Source organism: Macaca fascicularis, chromosome X (assembly GCF_037993035.2).
Source record: "Macaca fascicularis isolate 582-1 chromosome X, T2T-MFA8v1.1".
Taxonomy (NCBI): Eukaryota; Metazoa; Chordata; class Mammalia; order Primates; family Cercopithecidae; genus Macaca; species Macaca fascicularis.
In genome coordinates, this window is record NC_088395.1 from 44,571,634 (window position 1) to 44,596,340 (window position 24,707).

General features: G+C 41.5%; 1 protein-coding gene across 6 annotated transcripts in view; it reads right to left on the reverse strand.

The window, feature by feature from the left end:
- FUNDC1 (FUN14 domain containing 1) overlaps positions 1-24,707 on the reverse strand; it is a 53,143-nt gene that overhangs the window by 25,838 nt on the left and 2,598 nt on the right. For 4 of the 6 annotated variants that reach the window (XM_005593352.3, XM_074029436.1, XM_045383382.1 and 1 more), the window contains 3 exons: positions 22,128-22,203; positions 11,309-11,437; positions 7,759-8,218 (listed from right to left, as the gene is read on the reverse strand). In XM_005593352.3, the coding sequence (XP_005593409.1) occupies positions 8,141-8,218; positions 11,309-11,437; positions 22,128-22,203 (283 nt within the window). In that variant the 3' untranslated portion in view covers positions 7,759-8,140. Of the gene's footprint in view, positions 1-7,758; positions 8,219-11,308; positions 11,438-22,127; positions 22,204-24,707 lie in introns of those variants that run through there. The other 2 variants (XM_074029439.1, XM_074029438.1) reach the window with 1 other exon arrangement.

Below are 24,707 nucleotides of genomic sequence, written 5' to 3' on the forward strand. Positions count from 1 at the left end.
CTACCATGCCCAGGTAATTTTTTAATTTTTTTATAGAGATGGGGTCTTGCTATGTTGCCCAGGCTGGTCTCCAACTCCTGAGCTCAAATGATCCTGCCATCTCAGTTTACCAAAGTGTTGGGATTATAGGCATGAACCACCACACCCAGCCTTGATTTATTTTGAAGTGTTAAACCAGTCCTGCATTCCTGAAATGAATCCTATGTGGCCATGATGTATTGTCTTTTTACATATTGCTGCATTTCATTTGTAACATTTTTTCTTTTTTTTCTTTTTTTTTTTTTTTGAGACAGAGTCTCATTCTGTCACCCAGGCTGGGGTGTAGTGGTACGATCTCAGCTCACTGCAGTCTCTGCCTCCCAGGTTGAAGCGATTCTCTTACCTCAGCTTCCCAAGTAGCTGGGATTACAGGCGTCCACCACCAAACCCAGCTAATTTTTGTATTTTTAGTAGAGACGGGGTTCACCATGTTGGCCAGGCTGGTCTCACACTCCTGACCTCAGGTGATCCACCCACCTCAACCTCCCAAAGTGTTGGGATTACAGGTGTGAGCCACCTCGCCTGGCCTTTCTAGGATTTTGAAGTCTTGTGTTCATAGTGATATTAGCCTTTAATTTTCCTCTTGTAATGACCTCGTTAGGCTTGGATATTAATGTTATAATGGTCTCATAAAATGAGTTTGGGAGTGTTTCTGCTGTTCCTATTCTTTGGAAACTATAAATAAGAATGGCATTATTTCTTTTTAAATGTTTGGAAGAATTCAACATTAAAGCCATCTGTGACTGGAGTTTTCTTTATGGGAAACTTTAAATTGTACATTTGATTTATTTAATAGATATAAGAATCTTTAGGCCAGGTACAGTGGCTCACGCCTGTAATCCCAGCACTTTTAGAGGTCAAGGCGGGCAGATCACGAGGTCAGGAATTCGAGACTAGCCTGACCAACATGGTGAAACCCCGTCTCTACTAAAAATATAAAAATTAGCCGGGCGTGGTGGCATGCACCTGATATCCCAGCTACTCAGGAGGCTGAGGCAGGAGAATCGCTTGAACCTGGGAGGCAGAGGTTGCAGTGAGCCAAGATTGCTAGAAAACAGGTACCATTCGCAGGTTATAAATTTTGTGAAGGCCGGGTGAGGTGGCTTATGACTGTAATCTCAGCACTTTGGGAGGCGGAGTCAGGCAGATCACCTGAGGTCAGGGGTTTGAGACCAGCCTGGCCAACATGGCGAAACCTCGTCTCTACTAAAAATACAAAAATTAGCCGGGTGTGATGGTGCACACCTGTAGTCCCAGCTACTCTGGAGGCTGAGGCAGCAACATCGCTTCAACCCGGGAGGCAGAGGTTGCAGTGAGCCGAGATCGCGCCATTGCACAACAGCCTGGGCAACAGGGTGAGCCTCCCTCTCAAACAAACAAACAAAAAAATGTGAAATTCAGGACATCTGAAAAAACATATTGGAAGAGAAATAGGAGGATAGAAACCCACAGATCAGTCATCAGAAGGTTTCTTGTCAAAGGAGCCTTGGAGAAAGGGGGAAGGGGTCATATGGCTGCCTAATGTTCTGTATTTTCAAAACTTATCGGTGTGACTAGAGACAATTAGATTCTTTTCTCTCCACCATGCCCTTTTCTCCCTCACCTGAACAGAACTGCTGGCAGTAAAAGTCTAAGAATGTTCTCTAAAGAAACTGGCCCTAAGGAGGGTGTCAAAATCGGAGAAGTAGAACTGGCACTATTCCAGGGACAGGAAATAGAACACACAAAACAGCTGCATCCCTCTAGCTCTCCAGTAGGTCCTCCATCCAACTCACTTGCTAACTCCTCCTCCTCCCCACCAGCTATCAAGTAAGCCCTCCTGCTGCCGAAACCTGCCCCTTGTCACAGAGCCTGTGCCCAGCCCTCCTCTTCAAAAACAAATATGGCATGATTTCCACTGGCCTTGATTTTTCAATTTTTGTTTGTTTTTTTGTTTTTGTTTTTGAGACGGAGTTGCACTCTTGTTGCCCAGGCTGGAGTGCAATGGTGTGATCTCAGCTCACCACAACCTCCTCCTCCCAGGTTCGAGCAATTCTGCCTCAGCCTCCCGAGTAACTGGGATTACAGGCGTGTGCCACCACGCCCTGCTAATCTTGTATTTTTAAACGGGGTTTCTCCATGTTGGTCAGGCCGGTCTCGAACTCCAAACCTCAGATGATCTGCCCGCCTCAGCCTCCCAAAGTGCTGGGATTACAGACGTGAGCCACCATGCACGGCCGATATTTCAATGTTTTTAAATGTTAACTATGTGTATCTTTTGTGTAATGATAAGAATGCACAGTGAAAGGACACTAACATGCATTTTCAAAGTTCTCTAATTCTGTTTTTAAGAAATCACATTTTGAGATACATTTACAAAATTTTAAAACTCCAAGGAAAAAAAAAATCCACAAAGCTTTCAAAGAAAAAAGAAAGGTTACTCAAAAAGGTTCAAAATCAGACTGACATCACACAACATCAGATACTAACACATTAGAATATAATGGAACAATGTCTTCAAAATTCTAAGGGAAAAATATTGTCAATCTTGAATTGTATGAGAACAAAAGGTAATTTAAGACACAGAAGAACTCAGGAAGTTTACCTCCCACAGCCTGTAAGAATTACTCAAGAAAATAGTTTAACCAAAAATATAAGTAATCCAAGAAAGAAGACAATATGAGATAAGAAACGGGCTGGGCACAGTGGCTCACGCCTGTAATCCCAGCGCTTTGGGATGCTGAGGCGGGTGGATCACCTGAGGTCAGGAGTTCGAGACCAGCCTGGCCAACGTGGTGAAACCCTGTCTCTACTAAAAACACAAAAATCAGCCGGGTGTGGTGGCACGTGCCTGTAATCCCAGCTACTTGGGAGGCTGAGGCAGGAGAATCGCTTGAACCCAGGAAGTGGAGGTTGCAGTGAGGTGAGATCACACCACTGCACCCAAGCCTGGGTGACAGAGTGAGACTCTGTCTCATAAAAAAAAAAAAAAGAAAAAATTAAGAGGCTTTATTACATCTTGATGCCTTGAGAATTCTCTATTGAATGGTGAAGTTTTATAAACATTTCCTTTTCTGTGGAGCTAAGCCCACTACTCGATTCTACAGTGATGTTCACATAAAATCATTGTGGGCCGGGCGCGGTGGCTCAAGCCTGTAATCCCAGCACTTTGGAAGGCCGAGACGGGCGGATCACGAGGTCAGGAGATCGAGACCATCCTGGCTAACAAGGTGAAACCCCGTCTCTACTAAAAAATACAGAAAACTAGCCGGGCGCGGTGGCGGGCGCCTGTAGTCCCAACTACTCGGGAGGCTGAGGCAGGAGAATGGCGTGAACCTGGGAGGCGGAGCTTGCAGTGAGCTGAGATCTGGCCACTGCACTCCAGCCTGGGCGGCAGAGCGAGACTCCGTCTCAAAAAAAAAAAAAAAAAAAAAAAATCATTGTGAATTCTGTTCATTTTTCCTTTTGAAGTGTGATTACTGATACAGTTGGATTTATTTTTGCCATTTTATTTTATGCTTCCACTTTACCCTACTTTCTCTATGCTTCTTTTTCTTTTCCTGCCTTTGTTAAGACTGAATTGCTTGTTTGTAAGTTTGAAATGTATTTGTTCTCTGCTAAAAGTAATGCATTTAAGGACTGCCCTTAATTTTTTAATATGCATGCACACTCAGAGTGTGAGGTTAATCAACATTTTGGAACAATACGAGGACTTCATATAACTTTAAATATCTCAGTTCTGCACTTAAGTTTTATTGACCACCCGCCACACCACCACCCTTGTAGACACAATTATTATCATGCAGCATTGGCTTAGATTTACCCACTGTAGTAGACTGTTGGTGCCCCATACAGATCCCTTTTATTGGGCCACTACATCCACCAGCCAGCTCTAGTATTATTTGACAGTTAGAACGTTCTCTTGAGGATTGCTCCCATAAGGACAGGGCCTACCTGGCTGGGAGGTTACCCACCCTAATCTCTGAGGGGACACTGCAGCAAATGCCCGACTGACTCAGTGATAGAAAAAGCCAGTTCCCGCCGGGTGTGGTGGCTCACGCCTGTAATCCCAGCACTTTGGGGGGCCGAGGTGGGCGGATCACAAGGTCAGGAGATCGAGACCATCCTGGCTAACACGGTGAAACCCGTCTTACTAAAAATACAAAAAATTAGCTGGGTGTGGTGGCACATTCCTGTAATCCCAGCTACTCGGGAGGTTGAGGCAGGAGAATGGCTTGAAACCGGGAGGTGGAGGTTGCAGTGAGCCGAGATCGTGCCACTGCACTCCAGCCTGGGCAACAGGGAGACTCAGTCTCAAAAAAAAAAAAAGGAAAAAGCCAGCTCCCTTGCCACAGGAAAGATAACTAAGTGACGCCTCTATTAGTTTTCTATTGCAGCTGTAACAAATTATTAATAACACGAACTTAACAGATTAAAACAACACAAATACATAGCTAGGCAGAGTGGCATGTGCTTGTAATCCCAGCTCCCGGGAGGCTGAGGCGGGAGGATCATTTGAGGCCAGGAGTTGGAGACCAGCCTGGGCAACACAGCAAGAGCCCTCTCTTTAAAAGAAAACAAAACACACACACACACAAAGGAAAAGGCCTGGTGCGGTGGCTCGTGCCTAATCGCCATGTTGGCCAGGCTGGTTTCGAATTCCTGACCCCAGGTGATCCGCCCGCCTCCACCTCCCAAAGTGCTGGGTTTACAGGTATGAGCCACCATGCCCAGCCTCCATATAATCAAGTTTTAATAAATCTTGCAACCAGCCTTTATGCCCTCAAATATAAACATCTCCATTTTGTCAAAGGCAGGCTATATAAGCTTTTCATTGCAACCAAGCCTCACAAAATCATTTCTGATGAAGCCTCTGATTCACTGGACTGCTACAGAGAAGGAATAGTTTCCTACAGGCTGACAATAAATCTAACACAGTAATATGCTTTTCACATACTTGATCACACATCACAATACTAACTGAATACCTACTGTGAGCAAATCACTATGCAACATGCTTTACAAGTGAGAAATTGATTAACACAGAAAACTGTTCCAAGTAGACTCCAACCTTGTGGGAGAAAACAGCATAGATACAAGACAGAACAAGAAGCACTAACAGACACGGGACAGTATGGAGAGTACTGGCAATATTCCGTAATTACACACAAATATTTTCAAATATCCTGACAGATACTTAGAAATGTATAGGTAAAAATGAAGTGCTACCTTTTTCAGTTTTCATTCATATGTTCAAGCTCTCCAATTAGTTATCCCTACTACTCTTTTGCCAGTAAGTCATATGCCAAGTTCTCCTATATTATAATACAACTTTTAATATAGGAATATTTATGTCTATTCAACTGAAAGCTCAAGGGCAGACATTTTTGTGCCCCCCCCCCCCCACATTCTTCGTATATCATGCACAGGACACTGTATTTTCAGAAATGAACAAAATGATCCAGCAACTAGAGCTCTCCACAACAGCCTGCCTGTTATGTTATCTCACTGTATCAGATAACAGCATCATGCAGGTGCGGCCAAGGCTCCACCTAATGTGACCTGATCACACTCATGAATATCTGTCACTTTTAATTCCACAACAACGGAAAGCTTGGCAAAGCAGAAACAAATAAGAGCACAAAGAAAAAACAAGTATTTAGGCTGGGCACGGTGGCTCACGCCTGTAATCCCAGCACTTTGGGAGGCTGAGGCGGGTGGATCACGAGGTCAGGAGATCGAGACCATCCTGGCTAACATGGTGAAACCCCGTCTCTACTAAAAAAATAAAATTAAATTAAAATTAAAAAAAATTTAAAAATAAAATAAATTAGCCGGGTGTGGTGGCGGGCACCTGTAGTCCCAGCTACTCGGGAGTCTGAGGCAGGAGAATGCCGTGAACCCGGGAGACGGAGTTTGCAGTGAGCCGAGATCGCGCCACTGCACTCCAGCCTGGGCGACAGAGCGAGACTCTGACTCAAAAAAAAAAAACAAAAAGAATAAAGTATTTATAAGCAAAATCACTTCCTATTAAGAAAGTCCGAGTTTTATTTAGCATTGTATCTGAGGCACTAACAAGAGTAAGGAAGAAACCAAAGATAGAGGCCACATTAAATGTTAAGGAGTCTCACGATAATGAAAGCATGCAGCCTGTAACCAAACTTGAAAGTACGAAATGTCATATGTTTACAATACATAAAACATACTATAGGGACTTCTTATCAAAAGGAGATAGTCTGAATATCTGCAAAGACTTTCTAATATGAAGACTCTACTACCTGTTGTTCTGCTGCTTTTCCCAGTTCCAACCTAGAACTCTATGGGCAAAACTAACAATACAGAAAGCTTTTTTGGGCAAAGGAGCCTCTGAGGGAGTGTGATACCAGTCCTGAGAAACAAGTGAACTGGCCTAGTGTTTAACCAACATAATGCTACCAAAAGCCTGAAATCTTGGTATTGACATCTAACACTAGATTACATCAAGGAGACGATTCTCTTTAAGCCATAATTTCACAATTATATTTTTTATAAAATCACTGTTCTTCAGACAGTAAATTCACACTATACTACTGAATATTTTAAAGTGACTTTGGCTTCTTGGTAATGAAGGGACCAAAATAATGATTTTTAGAAATGAAAAGCAGATGTATTTGAGGTTAATTAAATGATTCAGTGATCTAACTATGTGTAACCCCAAAATAATTAATTCTGCCCAGACTGACAGGATAAACAAAAAAATTAGAAGCTTACATATAAAAAGATACTTTTAAAATTACAGACATCAAAAAAGAAAAAAGAGCTTTAGATATGTTGTAGTATTTCCTTAGAAGAGCCTTTTTGAAATGTACAGTTATGGCTGGGCACAGTGGTTCACGCCTGTAATCCCAGCACTCTGGGCGGCCAAGGTGGGTGGATCACCCGAGGTCAGGGGTTCAAGACCAGCCTGGCCAACATGGAGAAACTTCATCTCTACGAAAAATACAAAAATTAGCCAAGTGTGGTGGTAAGTGCCTGTACTCCCAGCTACTCGGCAGGCTGAGGCACAAGAATTGCTTGAACCTGGGAGGCGGAGGTTGCAGTGAGCCAAGATCGTGCCACTGCACTCTAGCCTAGGTGACAGAGCAAGACTCTGTCTCAAAAAAAAAAAAAAAAAAAAAAAGAAAAGAAAAGAAAAGAAAAGAAATGGGCCGGGCGCGGTGGCTCAAGCCTGTAATCCCAGCACTTTGGGAGGCCAAGACGGGCGGATCACAAGGTCAGGAGATCGAGACCATCCTGGCTAACATGCTGAAACCCCGTCTCTACTAAAAATACAAAAAAAACCTAGCCGGGCGAGGTGGCGGGCGCCTGTAGTCCCAGCTACTCGGGAGGCTGAGGCAGGAGAATGGCGTAAACCCGGGAGGCAGAGCTTGCAGTGAGCTGAGATCCGGCCACTGCACTCCAGCCTGGGCAACAGAGCGAGACTCCGTCTCAAAAAAAAAAAAAAAAAGAAAAGAAAAGAAATGTACAATTATTACATTTATAACAAAGTAATAACTTCAGGAAAAAACAACATAAAAATTGGTATCATATTACATCAGCAGAGTCTGTTTAATATCTTTAATAATTATATCATTTCTAAAGCTTTCCACAAAAGAGTATTACAGTTTTTTAACTTATTGGAAACATATCTAGGAAAAAGAAAAAAAAGTCAGCCTTAATACTGAAACTATAATACAAATTTTAAATTATGGACACATACCATAAAACACAATGAACATTTTATTTAAATAAAAAGAAAAGATTTCACTAAGCAATAAACCCAACATATTTCTCTTCTCTCCATATCTACATCCAATGGTGATATTTTATAGGCTAGTTTCTAAACAGATGCAAATTTTTACAAAGCGGTGAAAGCCATGTTTTGCTCAGGAATACTATGGTTCACATACCATACAGGTTATTTTACAGCAGATACTAGTTTGCCAAGCTTCAGATGGCAAAATGCTAAGTTGTGAATTGAGTATTGTCCAGCTAGTTGTTTCTCCTTGCCCTAGAGACTCTGGCAGCATGACTTGAGAGACTGCCTTATTGCTGCCACTTCTCTTCTCATAGCTGAATCCACTATGGGAGAATATTCATGTCCTTAAGATGCAAGTCCGAGCAAAAATCCTCCCACAAATCCACTGGATATCACAATGTTCTGCTTGATAAATTCTGTTGCCTGAAACAAAGTTTAAACAAAAACACTCTTAATTATGCTACAACAGGGATGAACCTTGAAAACATTATGCAAAGTGAAATAAGGCAGACAATAAAGGACAAATATTACATAATTCTGCTCATATGAGCAGTCAGAAAGCAGAATACAGATCATTAAGAGCTAGGGAGAGAGGCAAACTGAAAATTAGTGTTTAATGGGCACAGAGTTTAGGATGATGAAAAAGTTCTGGAAATAGATAGTGATAATGATTGCAGAAAAATGTGAATATGCTTAATGCCACTGAACCGTACGCTTAAAAATGGTTAAACTGGTAAATTTTTTTTTGTATATCTATTTTACCACAATAAAAAGATGCACATTAAAAAAAAAAAATTCTTACTGAATCCAGAGCCAAGTAGCAGTTTCAGCTATTTTCCTCAATTCAACAAATATTCAGCCAAAATTCCTGTGCACCTACTACTGTAGGTGTCAAACAGCATGCAAGATCCCAGATATGTCCCTGACTAATTGAAGGAGCCTAGAGAACACAGTCATGCCCAGTAAGCTCCTTGGCTATTGAGATAAGTACATGAGCAGCAATAATCTCACAAGTAAAAAGAAATCTACCAGTAAAGTAGATATAAATGGCCCATCATCAAGTTATTCACACAGATTATTTAATAAATTGTCACGGCAGGCACAATGGTATTTATTAATAGTCCATTTAGCCAACAGAAAAAAAACATACAGGATCAAAACCAAAACGAATCACTTTGGTAAAATGTTTAACCAGAATAAAATCATGAGGAAGCCATCAGACAAAGCCAGACTGTGGGATATTCTGCCCAGAGGCATCAAAAACGTCAGTGCCATGAAAGATGGGGGAATAAAATTAACAGATGAAAGGACTATTTAAGACTAAATGAGACTTCATAGACATGATAACCGAAAACAATATATAATTTTTGGGGGGGGGGCGGGTGGGAACAGGGTTTCATTCTGTCAGTCAGGCTGGAGTGCAGTGGCACAATCATGTCTCACTTACAGCCTCAAGCAATCCTCCCACCTCAGCCTCCCAAGTAGCTGGGACGACAGGCGCATGACACCACGTTCTAATTTTTGTATTTTCTATAGAGACAAGGTCTCTCTCTGTTACCCAGGCCAATCTCAAACTCCTAGGCTCAAGAGATCCTCCTGCCTCAGTCTCCCAAAGTGCTGGGATTACAGGAGTGAACTACTACACCTGGCATATAATTCTTAACTGGGGGGAAAAAAAGCCATAAAAGATATTTTGTAGAAAAATATTAATATGAACTATATACTAGAAAATACTGGCTGGGTGTGGTGGCTCACACCTGTAATGCCCAGCACATTGGAAGGCTGAGGCAGGCAGGCTGCTTGAGCCCAGGAGTTTGGGACCAGCCTAGCAACACGGCAAAACCTTGTCTCTACAAAAATATAAAAAGTAGCTGGGCATGCACCTGTAGTCCCAGCTACTTGAGAGGCTGAGGTGGGAGGATTACTTGAGCCCAGGTGGTGGAGGCTGCAGTGAGCTGTGATCACACCATTGCACTCCAGCCTGGGTGACAGAGCAAGACCCTGTCTCAAAAAAACAAACAAAAAAAGGAAATACTATTGTCTCATGTTACATTTTTTTTTTTCTGGATTAATAATGGCATTTGGTCAGGCATGGGGGCTCATGCCTGTGATCCTAGCACTCTGGGAGGCCGAGGCAGGACTGCTTGAGCCCATGAGTTCGAGACCTGTGCAACATAGCAAGACCTTGTCTCTACTAAAACTTTAAAAATTAGCTGGGCATGGTCACGCACACCTATAGTCCCAGCTACTTGGGAGGCTGAGGTGGGAGGATCATTTGAGCCGGGGGGTCAAGGCTGTAGTGAGCCACGATGATGCCACTGCACTCCAGCCTAAGCAACACAGTGAGATAGAATGAGACCAGTCTCAAAAAATAAATAAATAAATAAATAAATAAATAAATAAATAAAAGGTGGCCAGGCGCGGTGGCTCACGCCTGTAATCCCAACACTTTGAGAGACTGAGGCAGGCGGATCACGAGGTCAGGAGTTCAAGGCCAGCCTGGCCAACATGGTGAAACTCCGTCTCTACTAAAGATACAAAAAATTAGCTGGGCGTGGTGGCACGTGCCTGTAATTCCAGCTACTCAGGAGGCTGGGGTAGGAGAATTTTGAACCCAGGAGGTGGAGGTTGCAGTAAGCCAAGATCACGCCACTGCACTCCAGCGTGGGCTACAGGGTGAGATCCCGTCTCAAAAAAGAAAAGAAAAAAAAAAAAGTTTCTGAAGTGGCAGGTCCCACGTAGTTAAAAAAAAAAAAAAAACGGGGGGTACTTACAGTTGTGTAAGAGAATATCTGTACTCTTAGAAGATATATACTGAAGTATTTAGGGATGAAAAGTTATGACATCTTAGTTTGGAAAAAAAAATTATCTTGTGTGTGTCACCCACACCCAGATAAAGTAAACATGGCAAATCATGAACAATTTGGTGAATAGATGAAGGGTATTTAGATATTCACTGTATTTGTCTTTCAACTTTTTAACTGGTTTGAGTTTTTTCAAACCAAAAAGTTGATGGAGGTAAAATGATAAAACAAAAACAAAGGCAAGGAAGTATTCAATTCCATTTTAAACAGAGTACAAAAGAAAAGGGCCAAATTACACATGAAAACATTAATAAAATATATTAGTCATATTAATAAAACATATATATTTTCAAACTATCCTACCTCAAAAAAAAATGTGTACTTTTAAGTTTTACTACACCTGTCCATGTCCATTTATAAAGGCAGAGGAAGTATGTTGAAAAGAATGTTCTTAGTTTTTCAACAAGATCAAAGCGAGCTAGAGATGGGCAGGGGAATCTATATTAACCACCAAAAAAAAATAATAATAATGACTGATTTAAGTAGTAGTGTGATCTCAAATTTTACTTAACACTCTAGATATATAACCAAAAACACTATTTTTTAAAAAGACAGTAATTCCCCCTGGTCACATTTTCTGCTAAGGGACACCCATTAACCAAAAAAAGGAAAAAAGAAAAAAAAAAGTCAAAATTATATATCATCTTACTTCTTCAATTAAATTGTTGATTTCAGGTGCTGCTTTGTTCGCTCGTTTCTTAATCTGTCTTTTTGCTTTATTTACATCTTTTTCAACTCTCTTCCAGTCAATCTGCACATAGCCACTATGACTAGCAATCTGCAAAAAATATAATAAAAATTATCAATACTAAACCAACTAGGTTGTTGACTAATCTAATAGCCAAGAATATATAAACACTTAAGAGTTCTAGTAACCTATAAAACTTATCGCTAAGAAATTGTTTTTTATCCACTAGTTTATTCATTTAACAGACACTAGTGCCTACCCTATGCTAAGTACTGAATAAGGGAGACATACGCCCCTACTCTCAGAAAGCTTCAGGTCTGTTAGGGAAAACAGACATTAAGCATAAGTAAGTAACTAATTATTTAGATGTGATGTACAGTGCTTAGTACATGATGGGAAAATGATTCCAAAAGCTGTCTTTTAACTATACTATCATTCTGTCATACCTTTTGGAATAGGGAATTAGTTAAAAAGATACACAGATTATCTAGATTATATAGCTAGTTAAAAAATACCTTTTAATTAAATAGATCTTAATTATAAGGGATCATAAGCCAATCAGTTATTAGATCACTAAAGAAATTTAAGTAGCCTGCTAAGTATTTAAATAGCTCTCTTTACTTAAATTAAGAATACTTTCTGGTAATTGCTTTTGAAAGTAGAATATAAAACAAACTGTGCTCTACACAAGTTTCATGCTATAAATCCTTTTAACAAAACTATAGCTAAATGCCTATCATAAGAAAAATTATCATATGGTACTACTGAGAGACTGCAATATCTGAACAGGAACAACAGTGTGTGTGCAAAGCCAGTCCAGTAACTCATGCCTCCAAATAATAAAATAGCCATATATACCATTATAAATCACTTCTGTCAAGCTTATGCTTTGTCATTTTTTAGAGCATCACTTTTTTTTTTTTTTTTTGCCATTTGCACCCTGAATGACTTTTAGCCATACAGAAAATACTTTAAATAATAAAAAGATCTGATTTTGCATAAACAGGTTGACTAGACATCCTAGGTTCTATTTTGTCTGTGAATGACTCCATAGAAGAATTTATTTATCTGCATTTCTTCTTGTATTTATTCATCCACTATCACTTCAAACTCCAGCCTCAGCAAAATAGTGGTGATCAAATCAAATGGCAAGTGAAGGCTTTTTCTGGTAGTATTTGATACAGCAATTTGAGTCACAGGCATGGAGGTGATGATGAACCTTAGGAAAAGGAGCCTTTTCTACATACAAATCGAAAAGACTTCTTACTGGCTTGCACTAAGTAATCAAAATAGTTGATTACTATGAAGCTTTTGCAGAATTTTATTTTTTGCTGAATCTTAACATTTCTTCTTAATCCAAAGCTTGTGAGAAATACAAAGATTTTATGTATGCATATGGCTTTATTTTTTGGTTAGAACAAAAATATTATCTAAGCCACCACTCATAATCAACTCCCAATTCAACTGTCATTTTTAAGACTTAACATTTTAATTTACAAAGTTCTTTTTAAAAAGCTAATCTTCATGCCATGAGTTAAACTGGTAGTGAAATTTTAAAAAAAAGAAAAAAAAAAATCTTAACTGTATTCCCTGGGTGAGACCCCTTATCCACCCTCCAATCGCGAGCAAATGAATAAAGGAAACCATTTATATGAGACAGATGAAACAAATTCTCACAAACAGCACTCTATACAGAAAATATTTTTACAGAGCCATTTGTCACTGATAATTAGTAAACCCAGTGTTATCTGAGATAAAGATTTTGTATAGTTTAAAGAATCCTCTACATTTTGGGGGAAAATGTCAAACAGCTGCAAGTAAAATGAAAAACCCTGAGATGCTAAAGATACTAACGTCTCTTTGGAAGAAGACTTCCTTAACACCTCCAAGCAGACAGAGCGTCTTCCCTCTGCTCTCTCAGCACTAAACACACCCTTCTAGCTCAGCACTGACCATATGGGCTGTGAATCTCTATATCCTTAGAGTCCCAACTAATGCCAGATGAATGAGACATAGTAAATAAATGATAACAAAGACAATGAATAAAGACTAAATCTCAAAAGCTGTATTAACCAACCTGGCTCAAATCATGACTCTCAGCAACAAAGTGGATGGGCTAGATTATCCCAAAGGGCCCAACCTACCATGTCTACTAACAAGAGAATTATTTTTGATGCTGGAGTGATCTACCATCACTGAACAAATTCCCTTGAGAATCTGTTCCCTTGCAGGGAAAATGCAAAACCTTGAGATGCTAAAGATATTAATGCCTTAAAAAAAAGAGAGAGAGAGAGAGAGATGAAGTCTCACTATGTTGCCCAGGCTGGTCCTGGACTCTTGGCCTCAAGCCATCCTCCTGCCTTGGTCTCCCAAAGTGCTGGGATTACAGTGAGCCACGGCACCCAGCTGAGAAGTACACTTCTGATCAAACCGAAGAATACCAGTCTAAACTGAGCACCCTACTCCAGTGCAGAGGTGACCAAGGACAAACAATCTGCCCCAAGTGGGGTTCAGGTACAACCAACTTAACCAACCAATACATACAGGACCCAATTCAGTCTTGTCCACACAAAATTCATCTGCAACTACAAGGAAATGCAAGCCAAAAGACTGGGGAGGGAATGGGGCAGTGATGACTGCTTTTTGAACATCTGACTTCCTATAACACTAAAATATTTAACGGGATTAGGTGAAGTACTTTCATTAGAATAAAAGCTTCCAAGTTAAAAAAATAAAATAAAATTTAAAAATGCCAGGCCGAGTTCTGTGGCTCACGCCTGTCATCTTAGCACTTTGGGAGGCCGAGGCAAGCGGATTACCTGATGCCAGGAGTTCAGGAACAGCCTGGCCAACATGGTGAAACCCCGTCTCCACTAAAAATGCAAAAATTAGCCGGGCGTGGTAGCGCATGCCTGTAATCCCAGCTACTTGGAAGGCTGAGGCAAAAGAATCGCTGGAACCCAGGAGGCAGAGACTGCAATGAGCCGATAACACGCCACTGCACTCCAGCCTGGGCAACAGAGTGAGACACTGTCTCAAAATAATAATAATAATAATAACAACAACAACAGAGGGGCTGGGCGTGGTGGTTCACCCCTGTACTCCTAGCACTTTGGGAGGCCAACGTGGGCAGATCACTTGAGGCCAGGAGTTCGAGACCAGCCGTGCCAACGTGGTGAAACTATGTCAGTGAAACTAAAAATACAAAAAACTAGCTGGGCGTGGTGGCTCACACCTGTAATCATAGCTACTCAGGAGGCTGAGTTACAAGAATCAGGAGGTGGTTCTTGAACCCAGGAGGCAGAGGTTACAGTGAGCCGAGATCCCACCACTGCATTCCAGCCTGGGTGACAGGGAGACTGTCTCAAAAATAAATAAATAAATAAATAAATAAATAAATAAATAAATAATAATGCCAGAGGCCAGGCTCGGTTGCTCATGCCCATAATTTCAACACTTTGGGAGGGTGAAGCAGGCTGACTGCTTGAGCCCAGGAGTTTGAGACCAGTCTGGGCTATATGGCGAAATTCTGTCTCTACAAAAAATACAAAAATTAGCCAGGCATGGTGGCATGCACCTGTAGTCCCAGCTACTTGAGAGGCTGAAGTGGGAGGATCGTTTGAGCCTCAGGAGTTCAAGGCTGGAGTGACCCATGGTCACACCACTGCACTCCAGCCTGGGCCAGAGAGTGAGACTGCTTCCAGAAAAAAAAAAAAACACACACACACCAGGCTTTCAGATAGATTCATGTCGGCCAGAAAGCTCTAAACAGGTAGATGGGGCTTTTTGCTTGTGAACTTCACCATATGATGATCTAACCTGGCTGTTTCACTGCGAGAAATTCGCCCACCCCCAACTCCTTATCTTTAAATCATTTTTCTTGAACTGGTCAGGTTTCCCAGAGAAGGGAAAGCCCCACACGTCCATATCGTTTAGAGCTTTCCATCAACTTTTAGAGCTCAATTCTTTTTTTTTTTTTGAGACGGAGTCTCGCTCTGTCACCCAGGCTGGAGTGTGGTGGCCGGATCTCAGCTCACTGCAAGCTCCGCCTCCCGGGTTCACGCCATTCTCCTGCCTCAGCCTCCCGAGTAGCTGGGACTACAGGCACCCGCCACCTCGCCCGGCTAGTTTGTTTTTGTATTTTTTTAGTAGAGACGGGGTTTCACCGTGTTAGCCAGGATGGTCTCGATCTCCTGACCTCGTGATCCACCCGTCTCGGCCTCCCAAAGTGCTGGGATTACAGGCTTGAGCCACCGCGCCCGGCCAGAGCTCAATTCTTAAATATGAGCAGACAACCAAGGATCATCAGACATGGAGGAAGGCCTTTAACTTGAAAACTAGAAACCAAAATAAACAAGCAGGAAAAAGTGGGGGGAGGGGAAACAAAACACCTTAGACAAACAGGGACTTGGTAGGAAGAAGCTTAAAACACACACACATACACACACAAAGAAGCTTGATCATTTACGTCCTCAGAGAGATTAAAAAAGATAATGCACAACTGAAAGAGCTCTTAATGGCCAAAGCTGGTAAAATTTGAGCAATAAAAGAGCATTAGATTATAAACCAAAGTATAAAATAAATATCCATGAGTCCATACTGATATAAATAAATGACTGAATAAATAAAAGAAGAGACAAACCTTGCAATAGACTATTTCTAAATAATTTATGTAGCTACTCCGCCTTCAGAAAGGTGGAGCATAATCACATTCCTGAAATGTGGGCTCTACACAGTGACTCCCTTCCAAAGAGTACAGTATGAGGCCAAGCGTGGTGGCTCATGCCTGTAATCCCAGCACTTCGGGAGGCCGAGGAGGGCGGATCACTTGAGGCCAAGAGTTCGAGACCAGCCTGGCCAACATGGTGAAACCCCGTCTCTACTGAAAATACAAAAATTAGCCAGACGGTGGTGTGCACCTGTAATTGGTGTGCCCCTGTAATTGCAATTACTCGGGAGGCTAAGGCATGAGAATCACTTGAACCTGGGAGATAGAGGCTGCCGTAAGCCGAGATCACGCCACTTGCACCCCAGCCTGGGCAACAGAGTGAAACTCTGTCTCAGAAAAAAAAACAAAAAACAAAAAACAAAGAGTACAGTATGAAAAGGGGGAAAAGCTGGTGGATCCTCTCATATGGGGATAAAAGGAATATTTTCTGGAAGGCTGCTTGACAATCAAGAGGCTTAAATATGTATATGTGTATGTATGTGTATACATATATATATTTTTTTTTTTTTTTTTTGAGACAGAGTTTCGCTCTTGTCACCCATGCTGGCATATAATGGCACGATCTCGGCTCACTGCAACCTCTGACTCCCAGGTTCAAGTGATGTTCCTGCCTCAGCCTCCCGAGTAGCTGGGATTACAGGCATGCACCACCATGCCTGGCTAATTTTGTACTTTTAGTAGAGATGGGGTTTCACCTTGTTGGCCAGGCTGGTCTCGAACTCCTGACCTCAGGTGATCCGCCCGCCTCGGCCTCCCAAAGTGCTGGGATTACAGGCGTGAGCCACCACGTCTGGCCTAAATATATTTTTGCTTTGTCTTAGACAAGTGTGCAAAGATGTATATAAATGGCTAGTCACTGCAGAGTTGTTTGTAAAGCTGAAAAAATAAACTGCTAGATGAACATTCTGTGTAGATGCTAAGAATTGCTTGTAGGACAGACTATTTGGATCAACACTCTGAACCTGCAGTCTATTAAGGCAGTCACTTCCAACTAGCATCTGGTGATTTAAGGAAAACTTTCACTCTCCGCCTCTTTCTAAGAACCTTCTATCTTCGAATTAGAGAAGACATTCAACTATACCATCTCTCACAAACCTTCCTGGTCTATAGATATGCAATTAAAATGGTTTCCAAGAATGTTAGTGCTCCAGTAATATGATGTGTTTCTAAAAGTCTTATTGAAGGGACTGTCTTCTAACCATTGCATTGGTTGAAACAATGGGTTAGGGGAGGACAAATCACACATAATAAATACATCCCACCAATCTCTTAAAAAAAAGTATCCAAATATTAGCCACTAAAAAATTTTTAAAAAGATACTGCTCACTGCATCCATGAAGGAAAAGCAAGGAACAGAATGCTAAAGTCACATTAAAAGAACAACAGCTGGGCGTGGTGGCTCACATCTGTAATCCCAGCACTTTGGGAGGCCAAGGTGGGTGGACTGCTCGAGCTCAGGAGTTCAAGACCAGCCTGGGCAACACAGCAAAACTCCATCTCTACTGAAAATACAAAAAATTAGCCAGGCATGGTGGCGCATGCCTGTAGTCCCAGCTACTTGGGAAGCTGGAGTGGAGAAATCACCTGAGCCTGGGAGGTCAAGGCTGTAGTGAGCCAAGATCACACCACTGCACTCCAGCCCGGGCAAACAGAGTGAGACTCTGTCTCAAAAAAAAAAAAAACAAAAAAACAAAAAATCTTGTTGAGGTTGAAGAAATCTCTCAGAAAACAGACCAATGAAAGTGGAAAACTGAAAAGATTATTAGTGTTCTGCCAAATCTAAGAAAGAAAGAAAAAAAAAAAGATTATTAGGCCAAGCACAGTGGCTCATGCCTGTAATCCCAACATTTTGGGAGGCCAAGGCAGGAGGATTGCTTGAGACCAGCCTGGGCAACACAGCAAGACCTCATCTCTATTAAAAAAAAAAACAAACAATAAGTCTAAAACTATAAAATAAAGAAAGAAAGAAAAATTAGACAACTGGTCCAGGAGATACATTTAACGGGAACCACAGAAAAAAAGATGGGAAAATTAAAGAGCAGGATATCACTAACTAAATAAATATAAAGAAAATTTCTCCAAACTGAAAGGGCCCCTTGAGTTTCCAGCACAGTGGATGAAAATAGGCCCAAAGGAAGGCACATCACTGGGAAAAATCAGAATACTGAGGACAAAAGAAAATCCCATAAGCATTTATTGAAAGGAAAAAAAAAAAAAAACCCACACATGTAAAGGTTCAGAAATTAGAATTACTGGCCGGGCGCGGTGGCTCAAGCCTATAATCCCAGCACTTTGGGAGGCCGAGACGGGTGGATCACGAGGTCAGGAGATCGAGACCATCCTGGCTAACACGGTGAAACCCCGTCTCTACTGAAATATACAAAAAACTAGCCGGGCGAGGTGGTGGGCGCCTGTAGTCCCAGCTACTCGGGAGGCTGAGACAGGAGAATGGCGTGAACCCGGGAGGCGGAGCTTGCAGTGAGCTGAGATCCGCCACTGCACTCCAGCCTGGGAGACAGAGCGAGACTCCGTCTCAAAAAAAAAAAAAAAAAAAAAAGAAATTAGAATTACTTTAGACTTTTAACAGCATCACTGGAAGTCAGAAGACAATGGAGCAATATCTAAACCCAGCTATTAATAAATTATCAAACAAATGTGAGGATAAAATGAAGAAATTTTCAGACATGCAAGGTCTCAAAAACTATAGTTCCCATTCTCATTTTCTACGAAAGCTATTGGAAGATGTGTCCACCAAAATAAGAGACTACATCAAGACATAGGATAGGCCAGGTGCAGTGGCTCATGCCTGTAATCCCAACACTTTGGGAGGCCAAGGCGGGTGGAATGCTTGAGCCCAGGAGTTCAAGACCAGCCTAGGCAACATAGCAAGACCTATTATTCAAAAATACAAAAATTAGCTGGGCATGGTGGCACACACCTGTAGTCCCAGCTACTTGGGAGGCTGAGGCAGGAGGATTCCCTTGAGCCCAGGAGGCAGAGTTTATAGTGAGTGAGACTGCACCACTGCACTCTAGCCTGGGCAACAGAGCAAGACTGTCTCAAAAAACAAACAAACAAACAAAAGACATAACATATAGGAAACAACCCAAAACAAAAACAAAGGGAATATCCAGAAGGTATTGAAGAGAGATCCCAGGGTAAGAGCTGTATACCAGGCCTAGAAAGCAAACAGGACAGATGACTCTGGGACCAAGTTGGCCCAGCAGGTTAAACTGATGAACTATTTGATACATATGACAATGAAAGATGATTTTCACAACTAGTAGTTGTCTAAAGAAATAATCCTGGGCCGGGCGTGGTGGCTCACACCTGTAATCCCAGCACTTTGAGAGGCCAAGGCAGGCAGATCACGGGGTCAGGAGATCAAGACCATCCTGGCTAACATGGTGAAACCCTGTCTCTACTAAAAAAATACAAAAAGTTAGCTGGGCATGATGGCGGGCGCCTGTAGTCCCAGCTACTCAGAAGGCTGAGGCAGGAGAATGGCGTGAACCCAGGAGGCGAAGCTTGCAGTGAGCTGAGATCGTGCCACTGCACTCCAGCCTGGGAGACAGAGCGAAAAAAAAAAAAGAAAAAGAAAAATTCCTGGCCGGGCGCGGTGGCTCACATCTGTAATCCCAGCACTTTGAGAGGCCGAGGCTGGCAGATTGCCTGAGGTCAGGAGTTTGAGACCAGCCTGGCCGACATGGTGAAACCCCGTCTCTACTAAAAATACAAAACTTAGCCAGGCGCGGTGGCAGGCTCCTGTAAACCCAGCTACTCGGGAGGCTGAGGCAGGAAAATCGCTTGAACCCAGGGAGGCGGAGGTTGTAGTGAGCCAAGATTGTACCAGTGCACTCTAGCCTGGGCGACAGAGCGAGACTCTGTCTCAAAACAACAACAAAAAATCCCAAACTTCCTAGTAAAAATAATGGCCAAAACCTTCCCAAATATGATTAAAGACATAAATTCACAGGTTCAAGAAGTTCAGTGAACTCTAAGTAATCAATCTCAGTGAACTCCATGTAATGAATGATCTAACACAATTATGAAAAAAGGGAAGTAACTACACTCAGACGATCGAGGGAGAGGGAAGAAAGTATTCAGGTACGTGAGATTGGGGGGAGAAGTGTAGGGAAAATAAAACAGTTCAATAAATGGCAGCTAAATTTTCCTATTCCATAATGGGAAGCCAATAGTTCACACCTAAAACTGAAAGATCAAGAAATGTCCAATTAACTTGTTTAGGGAAAAAGAGATAACTACCTTAAGAATCAGTTAAGAGTTCAAAGTGGATGTCTCAGGGGATGGAAAAACAGGGGTAGTGAGAGAGGTGGAGGATTACACTAACCTGTAACAAGCCTTGCACAACTACTTGGCCCTCTGAATTATAAGCATGTGTAACTCCAAAACATTAAAACGAAGAGATTGTGTACTTTAAGACGGCAGTGTAATAAATATCTATTGGAAAACACTTAATATTGTTGCTAGAAAAGCTTTAAGTTCTAAATAAACTATTATTTATCTTTAAATATAAGAAAGGTCACCAAAATATGAAAGTGGGCCTAAAGAATATTAGGCAATTAGCCTAAAAGCCATTTGTTACTTTATTTCCCCTTTCACTTTCCTTCTACTGAGTTTTCAAGGTTAGTCATATTTGTGGGAAAAACTGGTTTGATGCAGACAGATCCTATGTTGTTCTGCCTTAAAAACTTCAAAGAATGTGTGGACTAAATGCAGAAAAGTGGGAGGTGGCAATGACAAAATGTGGATTTGAATGGTGCATATTGAGTGAACTGAAATGGACTTCTGAAAAACTGACATGCAGAGTGGATTAAAATATACATTTCTCTCCATTCTGTGAACATTTTAGGAAACTCTGCTTCAGTCCAGTACCCTTTTACACTAACAGAAATGACAACTGAGTCTTCAAAATAGCTATGGAATAAAATATGCTCTTGATTCCATATAAAACCAAGTCAAAATCAGCTTAAGTAAAATTATCATCTGTGCTAATGCTGGCATATTCATCCAAAGAACTAAATTTAGGTATTAATCATGTTCTTTTTTACCTCTTACAACAAGTAATAAGCAATTATTCCTAATAATGTCACCAAGAGAAAGAAAACATATATTTTTTAAAAGGCTGCTCAGTGAACAACTCAAAATCTGTGCTTCATACATACAAATCCAGTCCCCTTGTACTTAAAGCAACTATACTAGTTATTACATGATCGATGGCTTAGGTGCTGAATTCAGATTTTGGTTGCTATGAACATCAATCATTTTTAATCTAGTACAACTGACAGTTCTCTGTATCTTTAAAAGTGTTGCTCACATTCATTCCCAGAGATTTTCAATTTTTGGATTTACTATATTTGATCTTCAAGGAACGATATTTTTGAAAAAATATATGCCAAACAGACACGAATGCCAGATAATGCCCTGATAAACATCCTCTAATGGCAAAGCATTTGTAGATCTTATACTTACAAGAATATGAACAAAACTAAAACTTCAAATCTACCTGCCTCAGATATAAGATTATGGATTTTTTTTTTGGTTTTTTTTTTTTTTTTGGAAACAGAGTTTCGCTCTTGTTGCCCAGGTGGGAGTCCAATGGCACCATCTCGGCTCACTGCAACCTCCGCTTCCTGGGTTCAAGTGATTCTCCTGCCTCAGCCTCCCAAGTAGCTGGGACTATAGGCGTGTGCCACCACGCCAGCTAATTTTAATTTTTGTATTTTCAGTACAGACAGGGTTTCACCATGTTGGCCAGACTGGTCTTGAACATCTGACCTCAAGGGATCTGCCTGCCTCTGCCTCCCAAAGTGCTGGGATTACAGGTGTGAGCCAACGCACCCGGCAATGGCTGTCTTTTTAATAGCTGAGATCAAACTATGCTTAATAACTCAGAAATATTTAAATCGTTATCTTTCAAGACAAAAGTCAGCTTCCCAAACTCATTGTAGCTCTTTCATAAGCTGATGCCTAAAAGAAAAATTCCACCTTTTATGTAAGCAAAGGCAAGTGCTTAAAGCTCTGACATACCTGAAGAAGAAGAAAGCCACCACCTACTGCAGTTGCTGCAAGTTTTCCAACTTTCTGGAACAGAAATCCTGCACACCTTTAATCAAAGAAATAACAAAAGATGAAAACAATCAATTATGTACTAAATCCTCTCCCTCTTCTACTTTTCATTGCTTTCCTAATAAAATCTTCTGTCTTCGCTTTTCTTTTGATCACGTCCCTTACCTGCTCAGAAACCTTCTCAGAAACCCCTCAGTTATATAGGCTAGTCAAAATTGCACAATCTAAAATGTCTGAAATTTGCTTCAAAATAAGGGACAGAGAGAAGAGGAGGGGAATTTATAGAAAAAAAGAGCAGCTACTAAAATAACGACAAGTACTCAGGGGTTCACTACACTCCTCCTACATTTGCATAAGCTGAAACCTCCCATAATAAAAGTGACGTTTTGCTTAATACAGTCAAGATGGTCCATATACCTGGTTGACCCCCACCTTCGGCTCCAGCCCCATTAACTTCCAAATAGGTCATCACCTTCGCTCAAGCTATTAATCTCCCTGCTTCTAGGGGTTTCTGCCTAGCTCTACCTATTTAAAGCTTTCCTACCCTTTCAGGTCCAGCTGTTGTTCCACTCAATGACTACACTTCAGCCCACATTTCTAAAAGCCTCCTTATCTAGATCTACCTATTTTTATATTAAACGTTTTTTGTGTCTCATCTACCCTGTGTCAGCTCATACTTCTTTCATGATTAATTCGCTCCTTCAGTGAGCTCACATTCCCTTCAGCATTCCAGATCCACACTGTGCAAATGAATCCTATATTTCTAATCTAGCCTTCTGCACTGGGTTGAATGGTGTCCCCCCTAAAATTCACATCCTTCCCAAAACCTCTAAATGTGACCTTATTTTAAAACAGAGTCACTGCAGATGTAATGAGTTCAGATGAGATCATACTGGACAGGTTGGGCCTTTAATCCGATAAGGACGCACACAGAGAGAAGACGACATGTGAGGACAACAGAGGCAGAGACTGGAATAATACATTTACAAGCCAAGGAATGACAAGGATTGCTGGCAACCACCAGAAGCTAGCAGAGAAACATAAAACAATCTCCCTCTGAGCCTCCAAGAAGGAACAAACCCTGTTGACATCCTGATTACAGACTTCTAGCCTCCGGAACTGTGAGAGAGTACATTTCTGTTGTTATTTTATTTTATTTATTTATATTTTAGATGGAGCTCGTTCTGTCACCCAGGCTGGAGTGCTATGGCATGATCTTGGCTCACTGCAACCTCTGCCTCCCGGGTTCAAGCAATTTTCCTGCCTCAGCCTCCCAAATAGCTGGGATTACAGGCACCCGCCACCACACCCGGCTAATTGTTGTATTTTTAGTAGAGACGGGGTTTCACAATGTTGGCCAGGCTGCTCTTGAACTCCTGATCTCAGGTGATTTCATCTGCCTTGGCCTCCCAAAGTGCTGGGATTACAAGTGTAAGCCACCGCACCTGGCCTCCACAGTTCTATATATTTTATCTCCAAAATGTTATTTGACTGTTTTCTCCTTTCCATTCTCAAGGTCATCATTACCTTGCTTCCAGAACATTCTTAAGGGCCCTCTAACTGTTCTTGACACCTCCCATCTCTCCTAGCAATCACCCATCCTGATAATAGTTTTAATTTTTTGTCATGGGCCGGGTGCGGTGGCTCACGCCTGTAATCCCAGCACTTCGGGAGGCCGAGGTGGGCGGATCACGAGGTCAGGAGTTCGAGACCAGCCTGACCAACATGGTGAAACCCCGTCTCTACTAAAAATACAAAAATTAGCCAGGCGTGGTGGCACGTGCCTGTAATCCCAGCTACTCGGGAGGTTGGGGCAGGAGAATCGCTTGAACCCAGGAAGCGGAGGTTGCAGTGAGCAGAGATTGTGCCATTGCATTCCAGCCTGGGTGACAGGGCAAGACTCCATCTCAAAAAAAAAAAAAAAATTGTCATGATCAAAAGCCTACAGCTTACCTACAGCTAAATAAAATCTCCTCAGCCTCCTATTCATGTCTTGAATTGGTCTAAATTCCTAACTTGTTAAGTTAGTGCCTATTAACTGTTCCTCCTTAATATACACCACAATATCACATCAGTTTTACATCCTAAGAAAATTGCAAAAATTTACTACACTGAATATAGTCATTGCAACAAATCGCCTGTATAATTATTAGAGTTCTATTATACAGCTCCTGGACCAACACCTGGCTATAATCCAAATGTGTGTGTGTGTGTATATGTATATATGTATATGTATATATGTGTGCATACATATATACACACACATATATACATATATGTATATGTACATATACACACACACATATATACATATGAGCCACCACACCTGGCCTCCATGGTTCTATATATACACACACATATATACATATACATATATACACATACACGTGTATGCACGTATATATGTATACACATATATACATATACATATATATACACACACACACACATACACACACAGTCAGCTCTCTTTATGTTTCGCATCTACAATTAAACCAATCAGGGCACAAAACTTGAAAAAAAAAGACAAAAAAAATAAAA